The 21995-nt window shown below is 38.5% G+C and overlaps 1 protein-coding gene across 1 annotated transcript in view; it reads right to left on the bottom strand.

Moving 5' to 3' along the window:
• DNER (delta/notch like EGF repeat containing) overlaps nt 1-21995 on the bottom strand; it is a 1176744-nt gene that overhangs the window by 587360 nt on the left and 567389 nt on the right. The window contains exon 5 of the mRNA XM_086942563.1: nt 21768-21913. Within this exon, the coding sequence (XP_086798689.1) occupies nt 21768-21913 (146 nt within the window). The remainder of the gene's footprint in view (nt 1-21767; nt 21914-21995) is intronic.

Below are 21995 nucleotides of genomic sequence, written 5' to 3'. Positions count from 1 at the left end.
CTGCAGCTGTTTCTCAATTTCCACTTTTGATCAGGAGGTGTATTAGCAATCTAGTTTTCCAAGATACCCAGGTGGGAAAATTTATTCTGATATTCTCTGGGGGAGTAAGGGGGAGCACTGTTTCAATTAAATCCTCAAGGAATGTACACAGTCTTTAAAAAAAGCACATTTACATTCATGGTCTGTAGAAAAGCTCTACATTACAGCAGATTAGAACGAGCCAGAAAGCTGTAATTGTAAAGGTGTGTGCACAATCCAGAGTTATAGGTTAGCTGCATAAGTCAACAGAAGCAACCTACAGGTCACAGCTCCTGAGCATTGGAATTAAACCTGTGGACAGCCTCATAAATCCTGAGACAAATCACATTGATCCAATTACAATTGTAAGAGTGTGTTCTTAGGTGTGACTCGAAGATTACATTCTCAGACGTGTGCTAGTAATTCATCAGGCAGCAGCTCCGGCTAGCTCGGTGTGTCCTTTGTGTCGAAGGGACAGCAGGGGCATTTTGTCTTATTGTGGTTAACAGGAAAGAGTTGTCACCTATCGCGAATACCTACATGAAAAGTATTTGCAGGGCTAATCCCTTTCTACAGTTGCTTATTTGTTTGGAACAATAATTCCGACATTGTTGGAAAACACAAAAAACAGGCATGCTCCCTAAAGGCCGTGATTGTCTCAGTTTCCCAGAAGCAATAAAATGTATAAAAGTATACACATTCAGAAATGTCGTATGCGTACTTTTTCTAATGGTGAAATTAAAAGCATCTAGACTGAGACCTGATAAATTGATGTACTGTTTTGTTTGGGAGGGATATTCATGTTTTTGTGATAATTATATTATGTACATTTTCTGTGATGATTTTGTAATGTTTTTGTCTGTATTTTTTATGGTTTTTTTATCAACCGAATAAAGATTTTATGATGATGAAATGCGTAAGTGTTTTTGCATTTGCTACCTTCCTTCTCGGTAATGAAAAAAACATTTTCTCCCTTGAGAAACCACTTTCTTGACACCGTCGCCAATATTCATGCTGTTCTTCTTCTTTACCATTCCAGAACATGAATTTACTTTCTCTTGAGAGAAATAATTAACTGACAGTATTCTAGGTGAGAAGCTACATGCGAAGTTTTTGTGAAAAGCTACAAACTTCAGAGTTTGTGGCTGTTTGACAACCTTTACAGGTGGCACCACCCTGAAAAAACCACAACGCCTCTTTCTCACCCTTGGGAGGGAATTGACTCCCACACAGAATTACTGCATAATTTTACTTTTTAAGTAAAGTTATTTATGATGCTAAATATTATTTCGTGAATAACAAAGCAGCATTTGCACACACAAATGTTTTTATCTGTTTCGCTCTAATCTTAGTTGTGCAGAAAGCTTTGTTAATCATGTCCAGTGCAAACCGCCATAAATTTGCAGCTATTAGATTGTATTATCTTAGGTATGAAGAAATCATATTTACCATCGCTCAGTAACATTTTTTTTAATGAGACTACGTGCGTTCATACTTTCATTAAAGTGTCATGACAGTGTTATATTTAAATTACCATAAATAAATCAATAAAGCTATAAGTGTACTTATTTAAATCGAGGGCCTTATTTATGAGAAGTGTTGCATTCCTACAATAAAGAAGCGATCAGACACTTCTCTGCGCGTCCTCCTTGCGACACCATTGATGCATCATATTTACTGTATGACGCATCATGTTGCAAGGAATGACAGATACATCAGCATTACTGATGTATCTGTAGGCGCAAAACTGATGCATTGCTGGAGTTATATCGGAAGCGTGATGCAACTCCAGGAATTCAGGGTGGAGGGCTATAATTATAGCACTGCATCACCCTTATGTCTGCTATGAGACAGGAGTAAGGATTTGACGCAGTGGCGTCCTAGAAGTGGCGCACTAAAATCTTATAGATTTCAATGTGACACTTCTACGAGGCTTTGATGCGGGGGAACGCCCACCCTACATACATTATAACTGACTCAGGTATCACGTAGCACAGGGCTTTACGAAGTGACGCATCTGCCTAGATGCGTCACTTTGTAAATATGAAGCAACATGGCGCATTATTCACGTCACCGCAGCGTCAAAAAGTGACGCAACAGTGGTTTAAATGTGACGCAAGGGCTCATAAATAAGCCTCCTAGGGCCATATGTATCAAGGCCAAATGGGTTCGCAAACGCCGAAATTCGCTGAATTTCGGCGTTTGCAAACTCATTTTTGCAAAATGGAATGTATGAAAGAATTTGGGTGCAAAATAAGGAATCGCAAAATTTGAGATTCCTTATTTTGCAATTGCATTTAAGGAATCGCAAATTTTGCGATTCCTTAAATGCAATGTATTAAGCAAAAAAAAAAATCCAAAATGCCCTTAAGGAATCGCACAAGTTGCGACTTCCTTGAAAAATGCACATTTCAGCATTTTTCAAAGTGCCATGTGACGCACATACATGCCCTTAGGGCATGTATGTGCACCACATGTGCACCAATACTTATTTCAAGGGTGCAACAGGGTGTCCTTTGGACACCCCTGCACCCTTGAAATTATTCTCAATTTGCGATTAGCAAATTGCGAATCGCAAATTGAGAATAAATTCCAATTCCTTTCTATGAGCCAGGAGGCCCCTAGAAATGAATGGGAAAGTATTCCTTAATTGCGAATTCGCAATTTGCGAATTCGCAATTAAGGAATATCAAGAAATCGCTAAAAAATTGAAATTTTTTCTTGATACATACCAATTAGCGATTCTGAAATAGCGATTTCTTAAAAATCACTATTACAGAATCGCTAATTGGTATCTTGATACATATGGCCCCTAGTGCTTTATTTTCTTATTAAAGACTTGTTAGCCATAAAATAAAGTTACATCACTACTCACTTGCAATAACTTATTACAAGTAAGTAGTGACATCACATTGCCCTCTTCTCCATGGGGCACAATAGGTAGCCGCACTTTCCTTCAGAATCTGTGAGAGAAATTGTGAGGGATTTGCAGGAGCTCTCTTTCTGCACCAGAAGCTGCAGTACAAATAAACTCCCACCTGCTCCAGAGCAGAGTGGCTGTTGGGTGCATGAGCACCCTCTATCTGGCAGACTCTGAGGAAAGCATCTCATTGTTCCTTGTTACAAGTCTTAGTGACTCTGCCTGGCGCCACCTAGAGTTCAACTATTGTGTTGTATTAAAAGACCAAAGCTGCAGCACTCAAAGCAAGAGACACATGCAAGACATTTTAGTGCACACCAGCATACTATTTTAACCAAAAGCAGTAATCCAAAACTTTTAGTTAAAAAAAATAAAACAATAATTAAAGTAGCACTGCAGATTGGCAAATGCTGTATCCTAAAGCAAATAGAAAACAGTATTTAGAAGCAGATTGGTTGATTTTTTTCTTGCACAAAGACATTTTGTGCTCTGGATAGTTGTGGTTTTCGGCTTGTAATTCGTTTCTCCACAGTGTGACATCTGTGACACTTTCATCCAGGCCTGGCTATTTTAACTAGCATGATACATCCCGGGACATGCAGTTTCATTTTTAAAGTGTGTGATTGTTGGCTTCAAAATCCAGTGTCCAAAGTAGTCTTAGGCTAAAATGCTAGGCCCGGCTAAAGTTGCCCAACTTGGCACAGAGCCAGCTTGCAAGAACAGAAATACAGATGAGGCAGCAGGACCTATATATTATAAGATATACCCCCCCCCCCACACCATCACACATAAAAACGAAATTACAAGTCCTGACAGCATTCTATGACTTATGAAGACACTCGGCATGCGGCCTTGTGCCACTATAAGGTCATAGAACACATCAATGGCTCCCAGTGGCCTTGAACTGTATGGTTGGGGGAAGTGTAATATCACTGGTATAATGAAATCAAACAATTTCAGCATTCAGTGTCTTTTCTACCTATTTTTCATAGAAGATTGCATGGCCATATTTGTTCACAATTCATTGGAATGTGGAATCTTATGTGTGTTTATGCCACAAGGCCTGAAAAACAAATACCTGAAAAGCAAGCCAAAAATGACTAAAATATCTGGATAAAAGCAAGCGAAATACAAGTAAGATGAGAGTTAAAGAAAGAAATTGCGTTTGGTGAATGTAAATATAACTGAGGTAGAGAGCTAGATATCAACACCATTGCACTAACATATAAAATGTAATGGTCAGAGCACTGGAATTTTATATTACATTGTGAGCATCACTGAATTTATTTACGAGTGCGCAATGGTCAATTTGCAGAAGATCCATATTGAACTGTGAACATCAATGAATTAATTTAGAATTGCATACAAATAAAGAACATTTGACAATGCAATTGCAGAGTGTTAACTCCTTTTTGCTTTAAGGTTTGAAAAGAAAAACATATATGTAATAAGAAGCTTTGTGGAATTACACCAATGGATTATCCTTCACCGTCAGTATATATGGGATAAAGTACCCCCTGTCGTACATTGTAAGGATATTGCACGTCACCTACGAGTTCCATGACCAGGGGGAGGAAAGAGGCCATAGGCTGAGTTTCTTTATAAAGTTATGGAGCTCAGAGGGGCTTACAATGTCTTTATCAGGTACTACAGAGGGTACCTTCTTCTTTAAATTATGGGGTCACATCATTGCCTTTCTCCACAAACCACTAAAATCGTTGGTGCATAGCTTTTTCATATGAAAAAGAGAGCATGTTCAAAATATGAAGAATAAAAATAGAATCTCTAGTGCAAAATTAAATTAGAAACAGTTTAATACAAGTCAGTTTTTTTTTCGTTTTTAAAATGGCACATTAGCTCGGAATGTGTAGAAACATGCAGAAAGATTCTAACTTTTCCATAAGTGCAAAAAATAAAAATGTTGACATAAATATCTTCTTTATGGTTGCCACTATACAACCAGAGAAGAAGAAAAAGTGTTTTTTTCTTTGCTCTGACACTTGTCCTGCCTTCCTCCTCAGCTGCAGGCTCTGGCTGCAGGCACGTGATGTCAGAACTCAACTGTAATAAGTTATTACCAATGAATGGCTACATGATTTCTTTATAATAGGCAACTGGATATGTTACAAGTAACGGATTACAAAGAACCTGGAGTTGTTTTCTTAATACAGGGATTGCAGAATTCCATGTATTACAAAGTATTTTGAAACACTCCCCCCTAGTTAAGAACAATCACCAGACCTGACCTCTTTACTTCACACAGTAACACAGAGGGTTCTTCAAGTTTCTATAAGACACAGAGCTAGCTCATCCCCCTCATAGGAAGATGCTATGACTGGTTGTACATACACAATGAGGATATTTAAGCTTGTCAGCTGATATAACACAAAAGTACCTTTTTCTTCACTGGATTATAATTCACCCTGCTAGGCAATAACATTTTTATATTTATGGTCTTAAAGTGGGCACCGCCTAAATTAGGGCACTTTCCTTAACATAGATCATCACATAGTAATAGAGCGCGTGCACATTCAAGTGTTTGTTTCAGAGCAGTTAATCTGCTGTATCACATGATATAGCATCAGCATGTTTCAAAACCGTTTGATTTATACTTCTCTCTAGGTTATAAAGTTTCGAAAAATTGAAGATGATCACAGAAATAGGGTACTACTTGGTTTGTGAGATCTAAGAGAGAAAAGACTGTGCACAGAAATGCACAGAAAATGATCAAATGGACGCACAATGTATAACTCTGTAATGTTCAATCAATCTTTAGTTTGGTATACTTAAGGACAATGTCACAAGTTCCCTGGAGTTTTAGTTCAATTCCCCAAGTATTGAAGATGTTAAAAGAGCCAAGCTAATCTTAACCAGGGAACAAACATAGTAAATGCTGCCAATAAACAACAACAGTAGAGAAATTCAGCCAGCCTCTCTCAGTCAATTCTCAACTTTTTTTTCAACTTGTAGTTCATGGCATTTTTTGAGGTTAGTATCACACAGCTGACTACTGACAGGGCTCTTAAGACAATAGCAACAAGTACATTCAATGAGTTGGATACTAAGACACCCAACAGCACTTGCATCCCCCAAATGGCTACCACAGATTTACAAGCCCCAGACAATAGGCATGCATTGGTACTGCCCTCTGGCCTCACCCATGAAACTCACATTCCATCAATGCTTGAACACCCACCCAATATAGATGTGATTTCATGGACTCTACTGACAGCACTTACCATAAACAGAGTCCAACCCCTGTCTGCGATGGAAACTTTAGAACCACTCAGAAGAGCCAGCGTCACATTTTTTAAGTGTCGCAACACCATGCAAATAGCAGATAGTGAGCTACACAAATGGCACATATATATTTATGGAGGATCAACTTAGGGGGATCTCCCTTATGTAATGAAGAGCTGTGAAATGCCTCTGAGAATCCCGGGAGATCTGTACTGTAAGATTTTTTGATTTAAGTACTCTAACCTACATAATGTATTATGCACTTTAAAAGGAGTAAATGGTGTAGAAGCCGTTTATACATGGCCGGATGTGGAACGGATATATAAAACCCTTTATGGGTTTGAACAGGGCAGTATCTCTAAGGGTGAAAGGAGTTGTTTCCTGTGCCTCATATGTATGTATAGAGAAAAACTATAAATTGGAAATAACAGTACATATTTGAGCTTAAGTAAAGATTTGTATGAGAATCACTTCTGAAAGTTCCTTGAAGGTGGATATATTTCGATTTAAAAAAGCATTTTTCTCACAATAGGAATGTTTTGTAATTATAAATGGTTATTGTCTGCTATTGTGCTTCTCTTGTCTAAATTAAGGAAGTTGTTTCCCCAAAATCTTTTTTCTTTAAATGAATGCACAACTTGGAACCATATAATGGCTATCCCTAAGTGAAAATTTGTAATAATCATATGGAAATGAAATGTGTGTAAAGGAAATGGACTGGTTGGCTATCAGAATACACATGGATGGAAACATGGTAGAAAGGATGTGTCAATATGGAATGAGAGAAATTGCCGCAAAAGTTTCACATGGGTCACCAAAATGGAGGAAGAACTGGTAATAAATTGTCACACATTGTGGAGTCTTTTAGACCCAGTAGAGTGTGTCAGCCGAAACGCATCAGTCATTATATTTTTGATTATTCATTTGCTTTTGTGAACATTTCGGAGTTTGCACATGGACAATAAATAAAGAAAAATTGGAACAAGACCTCTCGGATACTGGTATTCCATGCTGTTCCGGTGCATTTGGTGTTTCCGAACTTGAACTCCATGAAGGAGTGTATATATGTGTGTTTATACACATCTATATATGTAGTATATATATATATATATATATTCACTGAAAAAACCATAGGTTTCACACCAGTTATAGTTAGGAATTAGCATTTAAAAAACCTATTAAATTCATTGAAAAAAACATAGGTTTCACACCAGTTATATTTACCTGGAAACTTTACTGACATAAAACCATTGAAATTCCACGTTATAGTTAGTTGGACTCACTATAACTTGCGCGTGTAATGCACTGCTGATGACATCACATATTACATCACTCAGGTGTTGGGGAGAATATATATATATATATATATATATATATATATATATATATATATATATATATATATATATATATATATATATATAACCGACTGGTGGTCGCCTGTAGGTATATATAGTTAGGATTTTTTTGAATAGGGATTTCTGAAAATTCTATGTTGAATAACTTTGGCGTTGAAGGACGGAATTGGCTGAAATTCAGGAAAATGGCACATTTTGTTTCTGAGCGTCCCCTGAAAGTTTGGGGGGGTTTCTTGAAGTGGGGGCCGAGAAAAAAGGGGGGTCCCAAAACGTGTTTTTAACATTGAGTTTTCCATAGGGCGGTTGGACTCACTTTTAGCTCGAACGGCTGAATGGATTTCTATGAAATTTGGCAAAATTGTACAGACTGTTTGCCCGATGTGCCTTTGCTAGGTTTCAAGATATTTGCTCAAGTGGATTTTGAGTATTTTAGGTTCAAAAAAATATATATATCTGTGACAGCGTCCCGGTAAGCTCCCCGGTTCGCGTACCAGACGCGTAACGGAACTTTGCGAGGAGAAGCGGATTGGCTCTCGGGTGTCTGTAAACATTCTAAGCAGTCCAGAGCGGTCGCCATCTTGTGTCTCGGTAGGATCGAGACACAAGAGGTGGCCAAAACAAAGGGGGAAATGACCATAAGGGGGCATAGTAGATCCTCCCTGACCCCCTAGGTTTGATGTGGGGGCTTTAAAGGGCCCCGCGGGGCAAAAAAAAAAAGAAAATCGTTTTTTTTGCGTGGGGAGCGCCCGGTACGCGCACCGGGAAGCGGTCCGGGGAGCGTACTATGGGGAAAAAAGAATGAAAGACTTTTCAAATATTGTATGTTTATTGATTGTTCTTTTTTATTTTATTTTTTATTTTTTTATTTAAGTAGCAACATGTAGGTACCAATGCAGAGTCAAAAAATGAATATACACCGTCTCCTTTGTAGATATCTTGCATGTTGTTTCAGAAGTTATTGTGGTATATGGAATTCATACCATAGTGTGTCAGGAAGGCAGAAACAATATGGAGGCAGGAGATGATAAAGAGATGTTAAATACACATTGGAGATAATATAGTTGGAGAAAGGAAGTAACTATGAGCAAACTTACTATGTAACACAAAAAAGTTGCACAGTATATTTTAAGTCTCACTTTATATTATATCTTTTGGGGTACTTTTTCAGCATTTTCAAATAAAAAAGAATAATGTCTCAAACAATTTTAACTTATAAAATTTAAATTTATTGTTCTGATTTTTCAAAATCTAAAAGAATTTGCAACATTAATTCATCTGGTATGTCTTCCTTTTCATTCCATGATTCACATTCATCAACACATTTAATTAATTCTTCGTCTACAGTGTCATCCAAAAAGTCTATTTCTTCTTTTTCTTCGTTAGGATTGTTTTCAATCTTAATTTGAAATGAAATTTTATTTTCATTCTGTTGTGCTTCCATTTTCTTGCTGTAAATTGCATAAAAAATAAATATATCAGTAGAGATAGGGCACTGTTTGGTTTAAGTTCAGACAGATACTTGTGAGTTTATAACAGAGAAGTTATCTTTGGGCACTGTATGGTTTCAGGCAGGAAGTAGAACTATTAAAAAGTGCCTGTGAAGAAGCCTAAGTAAATTCATAATTATACCACAGAAGCCTAAATCAATCCATAATTATAATAGTCAAGCCTATCTCAATGTCTAACTCTTACAGAGGGACAGTATATAACTATCTGAAAACGTTTTCCCAAAATAATTTAAAGTGCATAACATAATTCTCCTTTCAAATTAACAACTTACCTTCTTCAAAGTAGTTGAAGTTTTCTGTCAAATTCTTTTGCAAATGTACCTTAGGTAGTGTTAGTCAAAATGGCTGTGTTTCCCTCTCATTTTTTATATATATTCTTGTACTTAACCAATCAAATGTCAGCACATAAAAGTACAAAATGTAAGTAACATTTTAATTGGTTAAAAATTCAAACAGTTTCATATGTGTTTTTGTCATGTAATTTACCTCAGGATATTTAGACAGGGCTACAGCCCAAATGGCTCAATGGAATACCACCAAATTTGGGTAAATGGTAGGGACTGCTATGTAGTAGGGCCTATTCTATATTTGATGAAAGTGTCTCCAGTGGTTTTTCTGTAAATTACTTTCCCACCTTTTTTTATCGAGCGCTTACCGGTGCACGCCCCGGTACGCGTACCGGTAGCGTTACGGGAGTCCTCCATTTTGTGTTTCGGTAGAATTGAGACACAAGATGGACGACAAAAAACGTTGGGAATGGGTAGAAAGGGGGCACAGTAGACACTTCCTAACCCTCTAGGTTTTCTGAGGGGGCTTAGGACGGTCATATAGGCCAAAAATAAAAAAAATGTTGAAAAAAATCGCAGGGGGAGCGCCCGGTACGCGAACCGGGCAGCGCTCCGGGAAGCGCAACAAAGAGAAAAAAAGAAAGACAGGGTGTAAAAATGTTAGCAATTTTGATATAAATGGAAGGTAGTTCTGAAAAGAACTGTTTTTTTTATTCTTTTTCTTGTTTTTTATTTTCTTTATTAATTTTCAGAACAATTTTTTGATTTTTTAGGATTTTTGAAAACTATTTTGTGTTGTTTTTGTGTTTTTATAGGGGAAATAACAAAAAAGCAGGGTTAGAACATGTCTCAACAGGAGCAAAAAGGAATCAATGTTTTGTCTTCTTGTTGCATTTATGATTTTCTCCAGCTCGGATAATCAAAGTAATACTCTTTTCTCCAAAACTGATAGTTCCTCCACAATATATACAAACTATTTTGTAGTTTTCAAAAGGAGTTTGAAAATTGTAGACCATTTCTCGGCCTTCTGGTCCGGCGAATGAGCTTTGTCCAATGTAGGTGCTGGGGATGACATTTGGGGGGTTGGCAGCAAGATCCCTTACTTGTGCTTGGGAATGGCTCTGCAATGGTGTTTCTGTCAGGAACTGCTTTACTTGCTCTTCCTCCTCCTCCTCTTCATCCTCATTATCTTCCTCTACACCAAAGTCCAGTGTTGGAGGTGGTCCTTTTGGTGGTGGTGGTTGCTGAGAAGCACCAGCTGCAGCTAAAATAGAAGCCATTATAAAAAACAGGTCTTGCTCTCTGGAAGTAGAAAGTAAGAATGAGGTAAAAAGGTGGGGGCTTTCATCATTTTGAAAAAAAAAGGTTCAGAACCAATAAAAAGTGTTATTTTCAGGTCACATGACCTGTTACGCTTACGTTACGCGCCCCGGGCCGCGCCCCGGAGCGCTTCCGGGGCGCTGCGCGTCGCGCTCTGTAGCGCTCCGGAGCGCTTCCGGGTGCGCTAACGCAGCGCGTCATAAGACGCATCACGCGGCAACGCGACGCGTCACGATGTTGTTTTCTAACGCGGCAGTTGCGCTAACGGAACGTGTACCGGTTCGCGGACCGGGTCGCGGCATTAAATTGAGCTAACGGGAAGCTACCCGGTGCGCAGACCGGTAGCGAAACAAAAAAAAATTATTTAAAAAAAATATATACAAAAAAAAATTATATTAAAAACATATAAAAAATATTTTTCGATTAAAAGAAGAATACATTTTACAGCTTTTGATATTTGCTATTACAAAACCATTGAAATTCACTGAAAAAACCATAGGTTATAGACCATATATAGTTAGGAATTAGCATTTACAAAACCTTGAAAATTCACTGAAAAAACATAGGTTATAGACCATATATAGTTAGGAATTAGCATTTACAAAACCTTATTTTACTCACACAAAACCATTGAAATTCGCATATATAGTTAGTTGCAATAACTATATATCGCGCACCCGCAATCCACTGCTGATGATGTCACATATTACATCATTCATGGCATGGTCAGTGACATCACTGATGACATCACTGATGACAACTCAAATGACATCACTGACAACATCACTGATGACATCATTCATGTGATAATACGATCAACCTCTTCAGACTCTAATATAACCTTAGATACACTCAGAGTAAACAGACACTCACAGATTGTCACTCATCCATGGAGTTACTCATACACCTAGTCAGTCATGCAAAGAATCAATCACACCTCCATTTCTTCAACTATACAGTTATACACACCTTACTTATTCAAACATATTCTAACACATATTTACTCTCTTATACAATCACTGATACAAGTTTTCAATGACCCATGCCGCCACTCACACATTCACTAGCTATTATACACAGTAATTTATATATGTCAACTCTCACATGTACTGTGTTTTACATATGTACTTACTTTGACATGTAGCACTGAGATATCCATTCACTCACCAATACACTCATGCACACAGTCAACCACCCATACAGCTGTTTCCACATGCAGTTTTGAACCCATACATCTAGTGAATCAACTGTTCACACATCTATGCACAGAGTCACACACCTCACAGACACCCACACACACACTCACTCTCCCATACAAATACTTGGGAAACCAATCAATAACCCATATAGTTACTCATATAGCTACTGATCAACACATGCAGCAGTTTACAGAACAACAGATATAATGATGCACAAATTAAGACAGTTTAGTCACTAACTCATGCACTCAGTGAGACACATTTAATCACTCTCTCATACAGTCAGTCATGCACCTACTAAATCCTTCATCCAGACACTTATACATCCACTCATTCTTCAATATGTAAAACATATTTTAACTTTACAGAAACATACAGTCACTGGATGATGTCATCAGTGATGTCATGTGAGTTGTCATCAGTGATGTCATCAGTGATGTCACTGACCATGTCATGAATGATGTAATATGTGATATCATCAGCAGTGGATTGCGGGTGCGAGATATATAGTTATTGCAACTAACTATATATGCGAATTTCAATGGTTTTGTGTGAGTAAAATAAGGTTTTGTAAATGCTAATTCCTAACTATATATGGTCTATAACCTATGTTTTTTTCAGTGAATTATATATATATATATATATATATATACATATAAAGATAAAGATATATATTTATATATAACGATATATATATATATATATATATATATATATATATATATACATATATATATATATGTATATATATATTCACTGAAAAAACCATAGGTTTCATACCAGTTATAGTTACCTGGAAATTTTACTGACATAAAACCATTGAAATTCCCACGTTATAGTTGACTCACTATAACTTTCGCGTGCAATGCCCTGCTGATGACGTCACATATTACCACTCATGACATGGTCAGTGACATCACTCATGACATCACTGATGACACCATCCAGTGAATGTGTGTCTTTCTGAAAAATAAATATGTTTTATATATGTATATGTAAAGGTCGATGGAAGAATAAATATTTAAATAAGTGTCTAAAAGGATGTTTTTTTTTAAAAAAATTGATTGGTTAACTGGCTAATTAAGTGTATCTTAGTGAATACATATATTAGCGAGTAATGTTTAAATACTTAAATATATGTATCAGTGTTTCACTTTGTGTATAAGTGGCTGCATGGGTTGGTAGTACATGTGTGTGTATATGGGTTATTCGATGTTTTTTAGTATCAGTATCTGTATGGTTTGGTGGGAGTATTACTTAGCACATAGATGCATCAATGACTGACTCACTGTTTGTATTTGTTTTGAAGACAGCATATGTGCAGGACTGTATGGGTGGATGAGTGTGTATATGTGTGTGTTAGTGAGTGAAAGCCTGCCTCACTAGTGTCTTTATGAGTAACTACATATGTTTTAATCCAGTATATGTGAGTATTGATGTATATAAGTGAGTATATGTGAGAGTGAGAGATTGTAAGAGTTCCTGTTTAAATATGTATGTGTTTCTATAAGTGATTGTTTAAGAGAGTAAGTATGTGTAAGTTTCCTTAGAAGTAAGGTGGTAGTGTGTGTATAGTTGTATATGCAAATAAATGGATGTTCAATAGTATATTTGCATGTGTTAGTATGTGTAAGTAACTTTTGGATGACTGTTGGTGTGTAACAGGATGTATAGGTGTATCACTACATATGATGAGTGAGTATATGTATGAGTGACTATATAGAACTGTTGGTGAATGAGTGGATGTGTATATAAATGCTGGAATTATAGATTTGGTTGTTGTAACTGGTATGGGTATCGGCATTGTTTTGAAAATTTTAGTTTGTATTTTTGAATATGTGTTTCAAGGGTTACATTACAGTGAAAGGAGGTCTGTCACTCTGTCACAAGGATGGTATCATCAGTGATGTCATGAGTGATGTCACTGACCATGTCATGAGTGATGTAATATGTGACGTCATCAGCAGTGCATTGCACGCGCAAGTTATAGTGAGTCGAACTAACTATAACGTGGGAATTTCAATGGTTTTATGTCAGTAAAATTTCCAGGTAACTATAACTGGTATGAAACCTATGGTTTTTTCAGTGAATTTAATAGGTTTTTTAAATGCGAATTCCTAACTATAACTGGTGTGAAACCTATGGTTTTTTCAGTGAATTTCAAAGGTTTTTTTAATGCTAATTCCTAACTATAACTGGTGTGAAACCTATGGTTTTTACAGTGAATTTAATAGATTTTTTAAATGCTAATTCCTAACTATAAGTCTCACTTTATAAGTACATTGGTCTACATTTGGGCTACATTTGGGCTCTAACATATATATAGCCCAATATGGCCCAATATATATTTTTTTAAAGTTAATTTTCTTAAAAACCACTTGAGCATATATCTTGAGACATAGCAAAGGCACATCGGGCTACCAGTCCCTTCAATTTTGCAAAATTTTTTTGTATATTTTTTTTTTTGCATCGGAGCGCTCCCGGTGCGCGCCCCGGGGAGCGCAACGGAAAGCGTACTATTATGAAGCGCCCTGGAGCGCGCCCCGGGGAGCGTCCCGTAAGCGCCATTTTCGCGAACAAAAACATGATCGTGACGTATCGCGTAGCCGCGTCCGCGTGATACGCACGGCGTATGCGCACCCGAAAGCACTCGAGCGAATACGATCGCGCAACGTAATCTTCCGACGCGCTTACGTGACGCGACCCGGGGCGCACCCCGGGACGCGCCCCGGGGCGCGTAGCGTAAGCGCGTCGGGTCATTTGACCTGAAAATAACACTTTTCATTGGTTCATAACAGTTTTGGTTTCATAATGATGAAACCCCTGGTCATGTGACCTAAAATTAACACTTTTCATTGGTTCCGGATATTTTATTTTTCCAAATGATGAAAGCCCACACCTTTTTTCCTTATTCTACCTTTTTGCTTTGAGAGAGGAAGACCTGTACTTATATCTGTCGAAAATGGCTACATTAGCTGCAGCTGCTGGATCTTCTGGACCACCACCACCACCACCACCACCACAAGGACCTCCACAACTTCACAGTGGAGGAGATCAAGAACAGGAGGAGGATGAGGACGAAAAGGAGAGTAGATTCGTCCGAGAGGACAACATAACCTACAAGCCAAAAGAGCACATCATATGGCAATTTTTTTCTATCCCGAGTGACAAAAAAAAAGTAAATGCACCTAAAGCAACCTGCCTATTCTGTCATCAGGAGCTGTCAAGGGGGAATCCCAACAAGAAATACTCCTTCGCCAACCACACAATGATTAGGCATATGCTTAGAAAGCATCCCAATAACTATTCTAGGGCAGAGGTCAGGGAACTGGCCAAAAACCCTGTCCAATCTTCTGCCAGCACCTTCCAAACTACTGTTTCCACCCCATCAGGACCGGAAGTTAGGGAGACATGCTCCATCATACAAACCAACTTTTCAAATTTTAAAATGGTTTGTAAATTTTGTGGTCAAACAATTTGTTATGGTGAGCAATGCATCACAATTATTAATCGTGCTTGGGAAAACCACAAGTGCCATAGGAAATATTAATTTGTTGCACTCTTTTTTTCTCCTCTTGAGCCCTTTTGAAATGCCTGTTTTTTGTTTCTCCCCTTAAAAAATACAAAAAAAACAAAAAATGTTCAGAAAAACCAAAAAAAGAAAAAAATGTTTAAAAACCCCCCAAAAAAATATAAAACAAAAAAAAGAATTAAAAAAACAGTTCTTTTCAGAACTACCTCCCATTTATATAAAATGACTTAAATTTTAAAACTCTGCCATTCTCTTTTCTCCCTGGTGCGCTCCCCGGTGCGCTCCCCGGTGCGCGTACCGGGCGCTCCCCCCGCGCAAATCGAAAAAAAAAGTGTGGTCGACCGCCCTATGGAAATTAACATGGGGAAAACGCGTTTTGGGACCCCCCTTTTATCTCGGCCCCCGCTTGACGCACCCCCCCAAACTTTCAGGGAAGGACCGGAGCTCGAAGAGGCCATTTTGAAGAAATTTTCATGCAGATTCGTCAACCGGCGCCAAAGTTATTCCAAATAGAATTTTGAGATTTAACATTGAAAAAAATCCTAACTATAACTACCTACTGGCGACCGCCAGTAGGGAATATATACATATATATATATATATATATATATATACATATATATATATATATATATATATATATATATAGATAGATAGATAGATAGATAGATAGATAGATAGATAGATATGTATATATATATATATATATATATATATTCACTGAAAAAACCATACGTTATAGACCATATATAGTTAGCGATTAGCATTTACAAAACCTTATTTTACTCACACAAAACCATTGAAATTCGCATATATAGTTAGTTGCACTAACTATATATCCCGCACCCGCAATCCACTGCTGATGATGTCACATATTACATCATTCATGACTTGATAATAAGTGAATTGAGTGATTGTCATTAATGAAATGTGATCTTCTGAACAAATGTCTGTAACATTTTAAACCATGTCTCTTGAGCCGATACACGGCATAATCACAATTGGTAATTAAGGACAGGCAGCCTTTTCAGATATAAGGCTGCATTGCTGATCCACAGCGAAATTGTAACAATATGAATTGTATCATATAAAATCAACAGTTTTTTAATACTTTAAAAACATGTTAAATATTTGTTGACATTACGGTATTGGTAACCGACTTGGTGACAAATGAAATGAATTGACATTCAGTATTTACTGTTCTAAGATGGAGCCCATTTACCTTGAGGGCGCAAGTAGTCCATTTTATTCCCAATTTCTTCACGTGACATGGTGTCTTTTAATATAAAAAAATGGCCGCCAGTGCATTGTTTAGATATTACGACACTGACGAAGGATGTAAATCTGAAACGCGTTTGTCTAAAAATAAACTGCTGCTGAGCCAAAGAATCCCCGAGAGTGCTATTCTTTTCCCTACTAAAAAGAAAAGGGAAGTTCGTGCTGGATATTTACCGCGGTACGCCACCGCGTTTCTGCACCCGACCGCAAAGTGCCCCGCCGATGGCCAACGGAGGAGCAAGATATATATATATATATATATATATATATATATATATATATATATATATATATTCACTGAAAAAACCATAGGTTATAGACCATATATAGTTAGGGATTAGCATTTAAAAAACCTTATTTTATTTGCACAAAACCATTGAAATTCCATATATAGTTAGTTGCACTAACTATATATCGCGGACCCGCAATCCACTGCTAATGATGTCACATATTACATCATTCATGACATGGTCAGTGACATCACTGATGACATCACTGATGACATCTCAAATGACATCACTGATGACATCACTGATGACATCTCAAATGACATCACTGATGACATCACTGACATCTCATTTGACATTACTGATTACATCACTGATGATATCATTTATGTGATAATACATCTTCAGACTCTAATATAACCTTTGATACACTCAGTGTAAACAGGCACTCACAGACTGTCACACATCCATGGAGTTACTCACACACCTATTCAGTCATGCAAAGAATCAATCACATCTCCATTTCCTTAACTATACAGTTATACACACCTTACTTATTCAAACATATACTAACACATATTTACTCTCTTATACAATCCTTGATACAAGTTCACAATGATTCATACAGCCACTCTCACATTCACTGACTCTTATGTTCAGTTATTTATATATGTCAACTCTCACATGGAGTGTGCTTTACATATGTACTTACTTTGACATGTAGAACTGAGATATCCATTCACTCACCAATATACTCATGCACACAGTCAACTGTCCATACAGCTGTTTCTACATGCACTTTTGAACCCATACACCTAGGGAATCAACCGCTCACACATCTATGCACAGAGTTATACACCTCCCAGCCACCCACACACACACTCAGTCTCCCATACAAATACTTGGGCAACCATTCAATAACCCATATAGTTACTGATATAGCTACTGATTTAAACATGCAGCAGTTTACAGAAGAACATAAATATTGATTGCCAAATTAAGACACTTTAATCACTAACCCATGCACTCAGTGAGACACATTTAATCATTCTCTCATACAGTCAGTCATGCACCTACTAAATCCTTCATCCAGACACTTATACATCCACTCATTCTTCAATATGTAAGACATATTTTAACTTTACAGAAACATACAGTCACTGGGTGTTGTCATCAGTGATGTCATCAGTGATGTCACTGACCATGTCATGAATGATGTAATATGTGACATCATTAGCAGTGGATTGCGGGTCCGCGATATATAGTTAGTGCAACTAACTATATATGGAATTTCAATGGTTTTGTGCAAATAAAATAAGGTTTTTTAAATGCTAATCCCTAACTATATATGGTCTATAACCTATGGTTTTTTCAGTGAATTTTCAAGGTTTTGTAAATGCAAATTCCTAACTATATATGGTCTATAACCTATGGTTTTTTCTGTGAATTTCATTGGTTTTTTAAAAGCTAATATCTATAGCTGTAAAATATATTCTTTATTAAGTGACGTATCACGTAGCCCGTGAGACGCCTCATGATGCATCGCATAACCGTGACGTATCGTCTCTGCAGCGCAAACCAAACCCAAAACGTAAGCGCGCCAGAACACGCTTAAAGATATATATATATTTTTTAACCTTAATTAGACAAAATCCACACGTGCACATATCACAAACGTTCAAAAAACACAATATGTCGGACTCCCGTTACGCTGCCGGTTAGCTGCCCGGTTAACGTACCAGGAAGCACCTTTACCGCGAAAATCGCAAATTTTTTTTTTTCACCCCCCAGGGAACTTTAATAGCCCCCTCATCAATCCTAGGGGTTCAGGAGGGGTCTGCCTTACCCCTTTCATTCATTTACACCTTTTTTTTTCCCACCTCTTGTCTCTCGATCCCACAGAGAGACAAGATGGCGGCCGCTCCAGACTGTTTACAATGATAACAGCCAATCAGCTTCTCCTCAGACTCCCGTTACACTGCCGATTAGCTTCCCGGTAGCTTCCCGGTAGCTGCCCGGTTAGCTGCCCAGTTCGCGTACCAAGACGCGTCTCTACGGCGAAAAAATCGGATTTTTTTGTTTGTTTTTTTTTGGCCCCACGTGGTTTTATAATATCCCCCTCATAAATCCTAGGGGGTCAGAAGGGGTCTACCTTGCCCTCTTTCCTTCATTTCCCCCTTTGTTTTGGCCTCCTCTTGTCTCTCGATCCTACCGAGAGACAAGATGGCGGCCGCTCCGGACTGTTTACAATATTGACAGCCAATCAGCTACTCCTCAGACTCCCGTTACACTGCCGGTTAGCTTCCCGGTTAGCTGCCCGGTTAGCTGCCCGGTTCGCGTACCAAGACGCGTCTCTACGGCGAAAAAATCTGATTTTTTTTTTGGGTTACACTGCCGGTTAGCTTCCCGGTTAGCTGCCCGGTTAGCTGCCCGGTTCGCGAACCAAGACGCGTCTCTACGGCGAAAAAATCGGATTTTTTTTTTTTTTTTGGTTACACTGACGGTTAGCTTCCCGGTTAGCTGCCCGGTTAGCTGCCCGGTTCGCGAACCAAGACGCGTCTCTACGGCGAAAAAATCGGATGTTTTTTTTTTTTTTTTTGGGCCCGGCGTGGCTCTATAATATCCCCCTCATCAATCCCAGGGGGTCAGGAGGGGTCTACCTTGCCCCCTTTCCTTCATTTCCCCCTTTGTTTTGGCCTCCTCTTGTCTCTCGATCCTACCGAGAGACAAGATGGCGGCCGCACCGGACTGTTTAGAATGTTGACAGACACCGGAGAGCCAATCAGCTTCGCTTTGCAAAGTTCCGATACGCGAAAAGTTCGCGAACCGGAGCGCTGCCCGGAGCGCTGTTACAGATATATATCTTGATTTAAACGTTAATTTCTCAAAATCCACTGAAGCACATATATTGAGACCTAGCAAAGGCACATCGGGCTAACAGTCCCTACAATTTTGCCAAGTTTCGTGGAAATCCATTCAGCCGTTCGGGCTAAAAGTGAGTCCAACCGCCCTATGGAAATTAACATGGGAAAAACGCGTTTTGGGACCCCCCTTTTTTCTCGGCCCCCCCTTGACGAACCCCCCCCAAATTTTCAGGAGCTGCTCAGAAACAAAATGTGCCATTTTCCTGAAAATTTCAGCCGATTCCGTCCACAAACGCCAAAGTTATTAGACATAGAATTTTCAAAAGTCTCATAGGAAAAAAATCCTAACTATATATACCTACTGGCTATCGCCAGTAGGTAATATATATATATATATATATATATGTATATATAGATATTTAAGTATCTTGGCATTTTTATATAGCATGAACTCAAGCCGAAGGAATGCGAACGCTTTACATGAGCACAAGGACACATTCAATTGGTTTGTAGGCACAGGAATATTAAGTGATTTGCAGGGCCGACTGGAAACTTAAAACAGCCCTGGAAAAAATTCACATTTCAGCCCGCATGGGCAGATGTGCTAATGTGCGCTAGAAAAAGAACAGCTCTTTCAAGTTGCGGCCACAATCGGTAATGAGCACAATTATTCCTAGAGACTGAAACTGGCCTCCAAGTGTCAATACCGGCCTCCTGGGGCTCCAGCCTCCCGGGGAATTGCCCCCTTGCCTGGCTGGCCATTCCGGCCTTGGTGATTTGCCATGAATCACAGAATGTTGAGCCGATGCCGAGACTCGAAACCGGTTCCCCAGTTGGTAGCTCTGGTTGTTAGGCCACATCCTCTCCCACATAATGATGTTAACGTAATTTGAGATGAACAAAAGCATAAAGTGTGCATGGGCCTGTTCCAGGTTTATACGTGGAAAAATTGTACATTTATAAGGTACACCTAATTGAAACATAGGTAAATCTGTGCCAAATGTCTGTTTCATGTATTTTATGTATGTATACTGACCACAATGCGTGTGTAGCCTACATAGAGCTAAAACTTAGGTATGAGTGTAAACAACTAAACATGAGGCCCTCGTTAAAATTGTGAGATTATTTTCATTTTGGATAGACTTTTCTGTTTGTGATAGAAAAGGGATTCAAGTTGGGTACTATTTACTATCTGAATTTACACAAAAGCTACTTTCTCATGTGTAGAATGTGTACCAAGTACTCGTCCCCCACATGTGTATGGCAAGTACAACCTGGAGATAATCTAGTTGAAAAAGAGCATCAAATTCTGATTTGTGCACCCTAGAATGCAAGGTGCACAAATTAGCGGGTGTGCAATCAATGCCATAGCAAGGTGGGGCGGGGTGGCGTTCTGTCCTAGGCCCATGGGTTTTGGGGGCGGTGGCAGCCTCCCTCCCCTTTTCTTCACTGCAGGTGTGCGGAGTGGCAAACGCAGGATTAGTTCACTAGCATCCCCCATGTTACAGCTGCCCCTGGGCAGCAAAGGCTCGGACAGCCCCACGCGGCAAAAGACCCAGCTATACCACTATGTACAATCTGCACCCGATTCTAAATGTGGTACCTCAAAATGGGGAATACTGCACAAATAGCACATGTTATTTCCTATTCAGATGTGCACAAACGGCAAAATCGAGCTATCTGCTCCAACAATTTGTATCTGATTTTTTTTGGGGTGCAAACTCAAAGGGATTGTATGCCCCGCTTCAATCGGGGCCTAAAATGTTACTACATTTGAAAAGTTTACACTTACATACGTACTTTTACATGACTACCTTACAGTAATGAGAAAACAATCAAAAACTTGGAGAGGCATGTGTCCTTCTACAGAATTGTAAACCAGTCCCATTGTGAATCATGATCATTATAATGTATAGCAAATTAATCTAGGAAAACAGTATGAGTCAAAGTTCACATATAAGGATAAAGTAATTCCGCAGTCTTTTAAAATCAATACATATCAAGGCTTAGCCTTACCTCAGCCGGCTGTGTGGTACATTTTCCTTTTCCATTGCAAGGGAGGTCATTTGAGTGGCTTTCAAATTGCACACAATTGCTGACTTTAACGACCACCGTCAAACGTAATGCTACTATACATTTAGTAACTGAATCATTCACAAACCCTGGAGAGAAAGAGAAACACAATTTTGGCATTATTCGATCACATTTGCTGTTCGAGTAGCTGTGCCTTAATCCATAACTCAC

The sequence above is a fragment of the Lissotriton vulgaris genome, chromosome 11 (genome assembly GCF_964263255.1).
Source record: "Lissotriton vulgaris chromosome 11, aLisVul1.2, whole genome shotgun sequence".
NCBI classification, from domain to species: Eukaryota; Metazoa; Chordata; class Amphibia; order Caudata; family Salamandridae; genus Lissotriton; species Lissotriton vulgaris.
The sequence above is the reverse complement of the archived record's forward strand: the minus strand, read 5'-3'. Positions and strand labels throughout refer to the sequence as shown.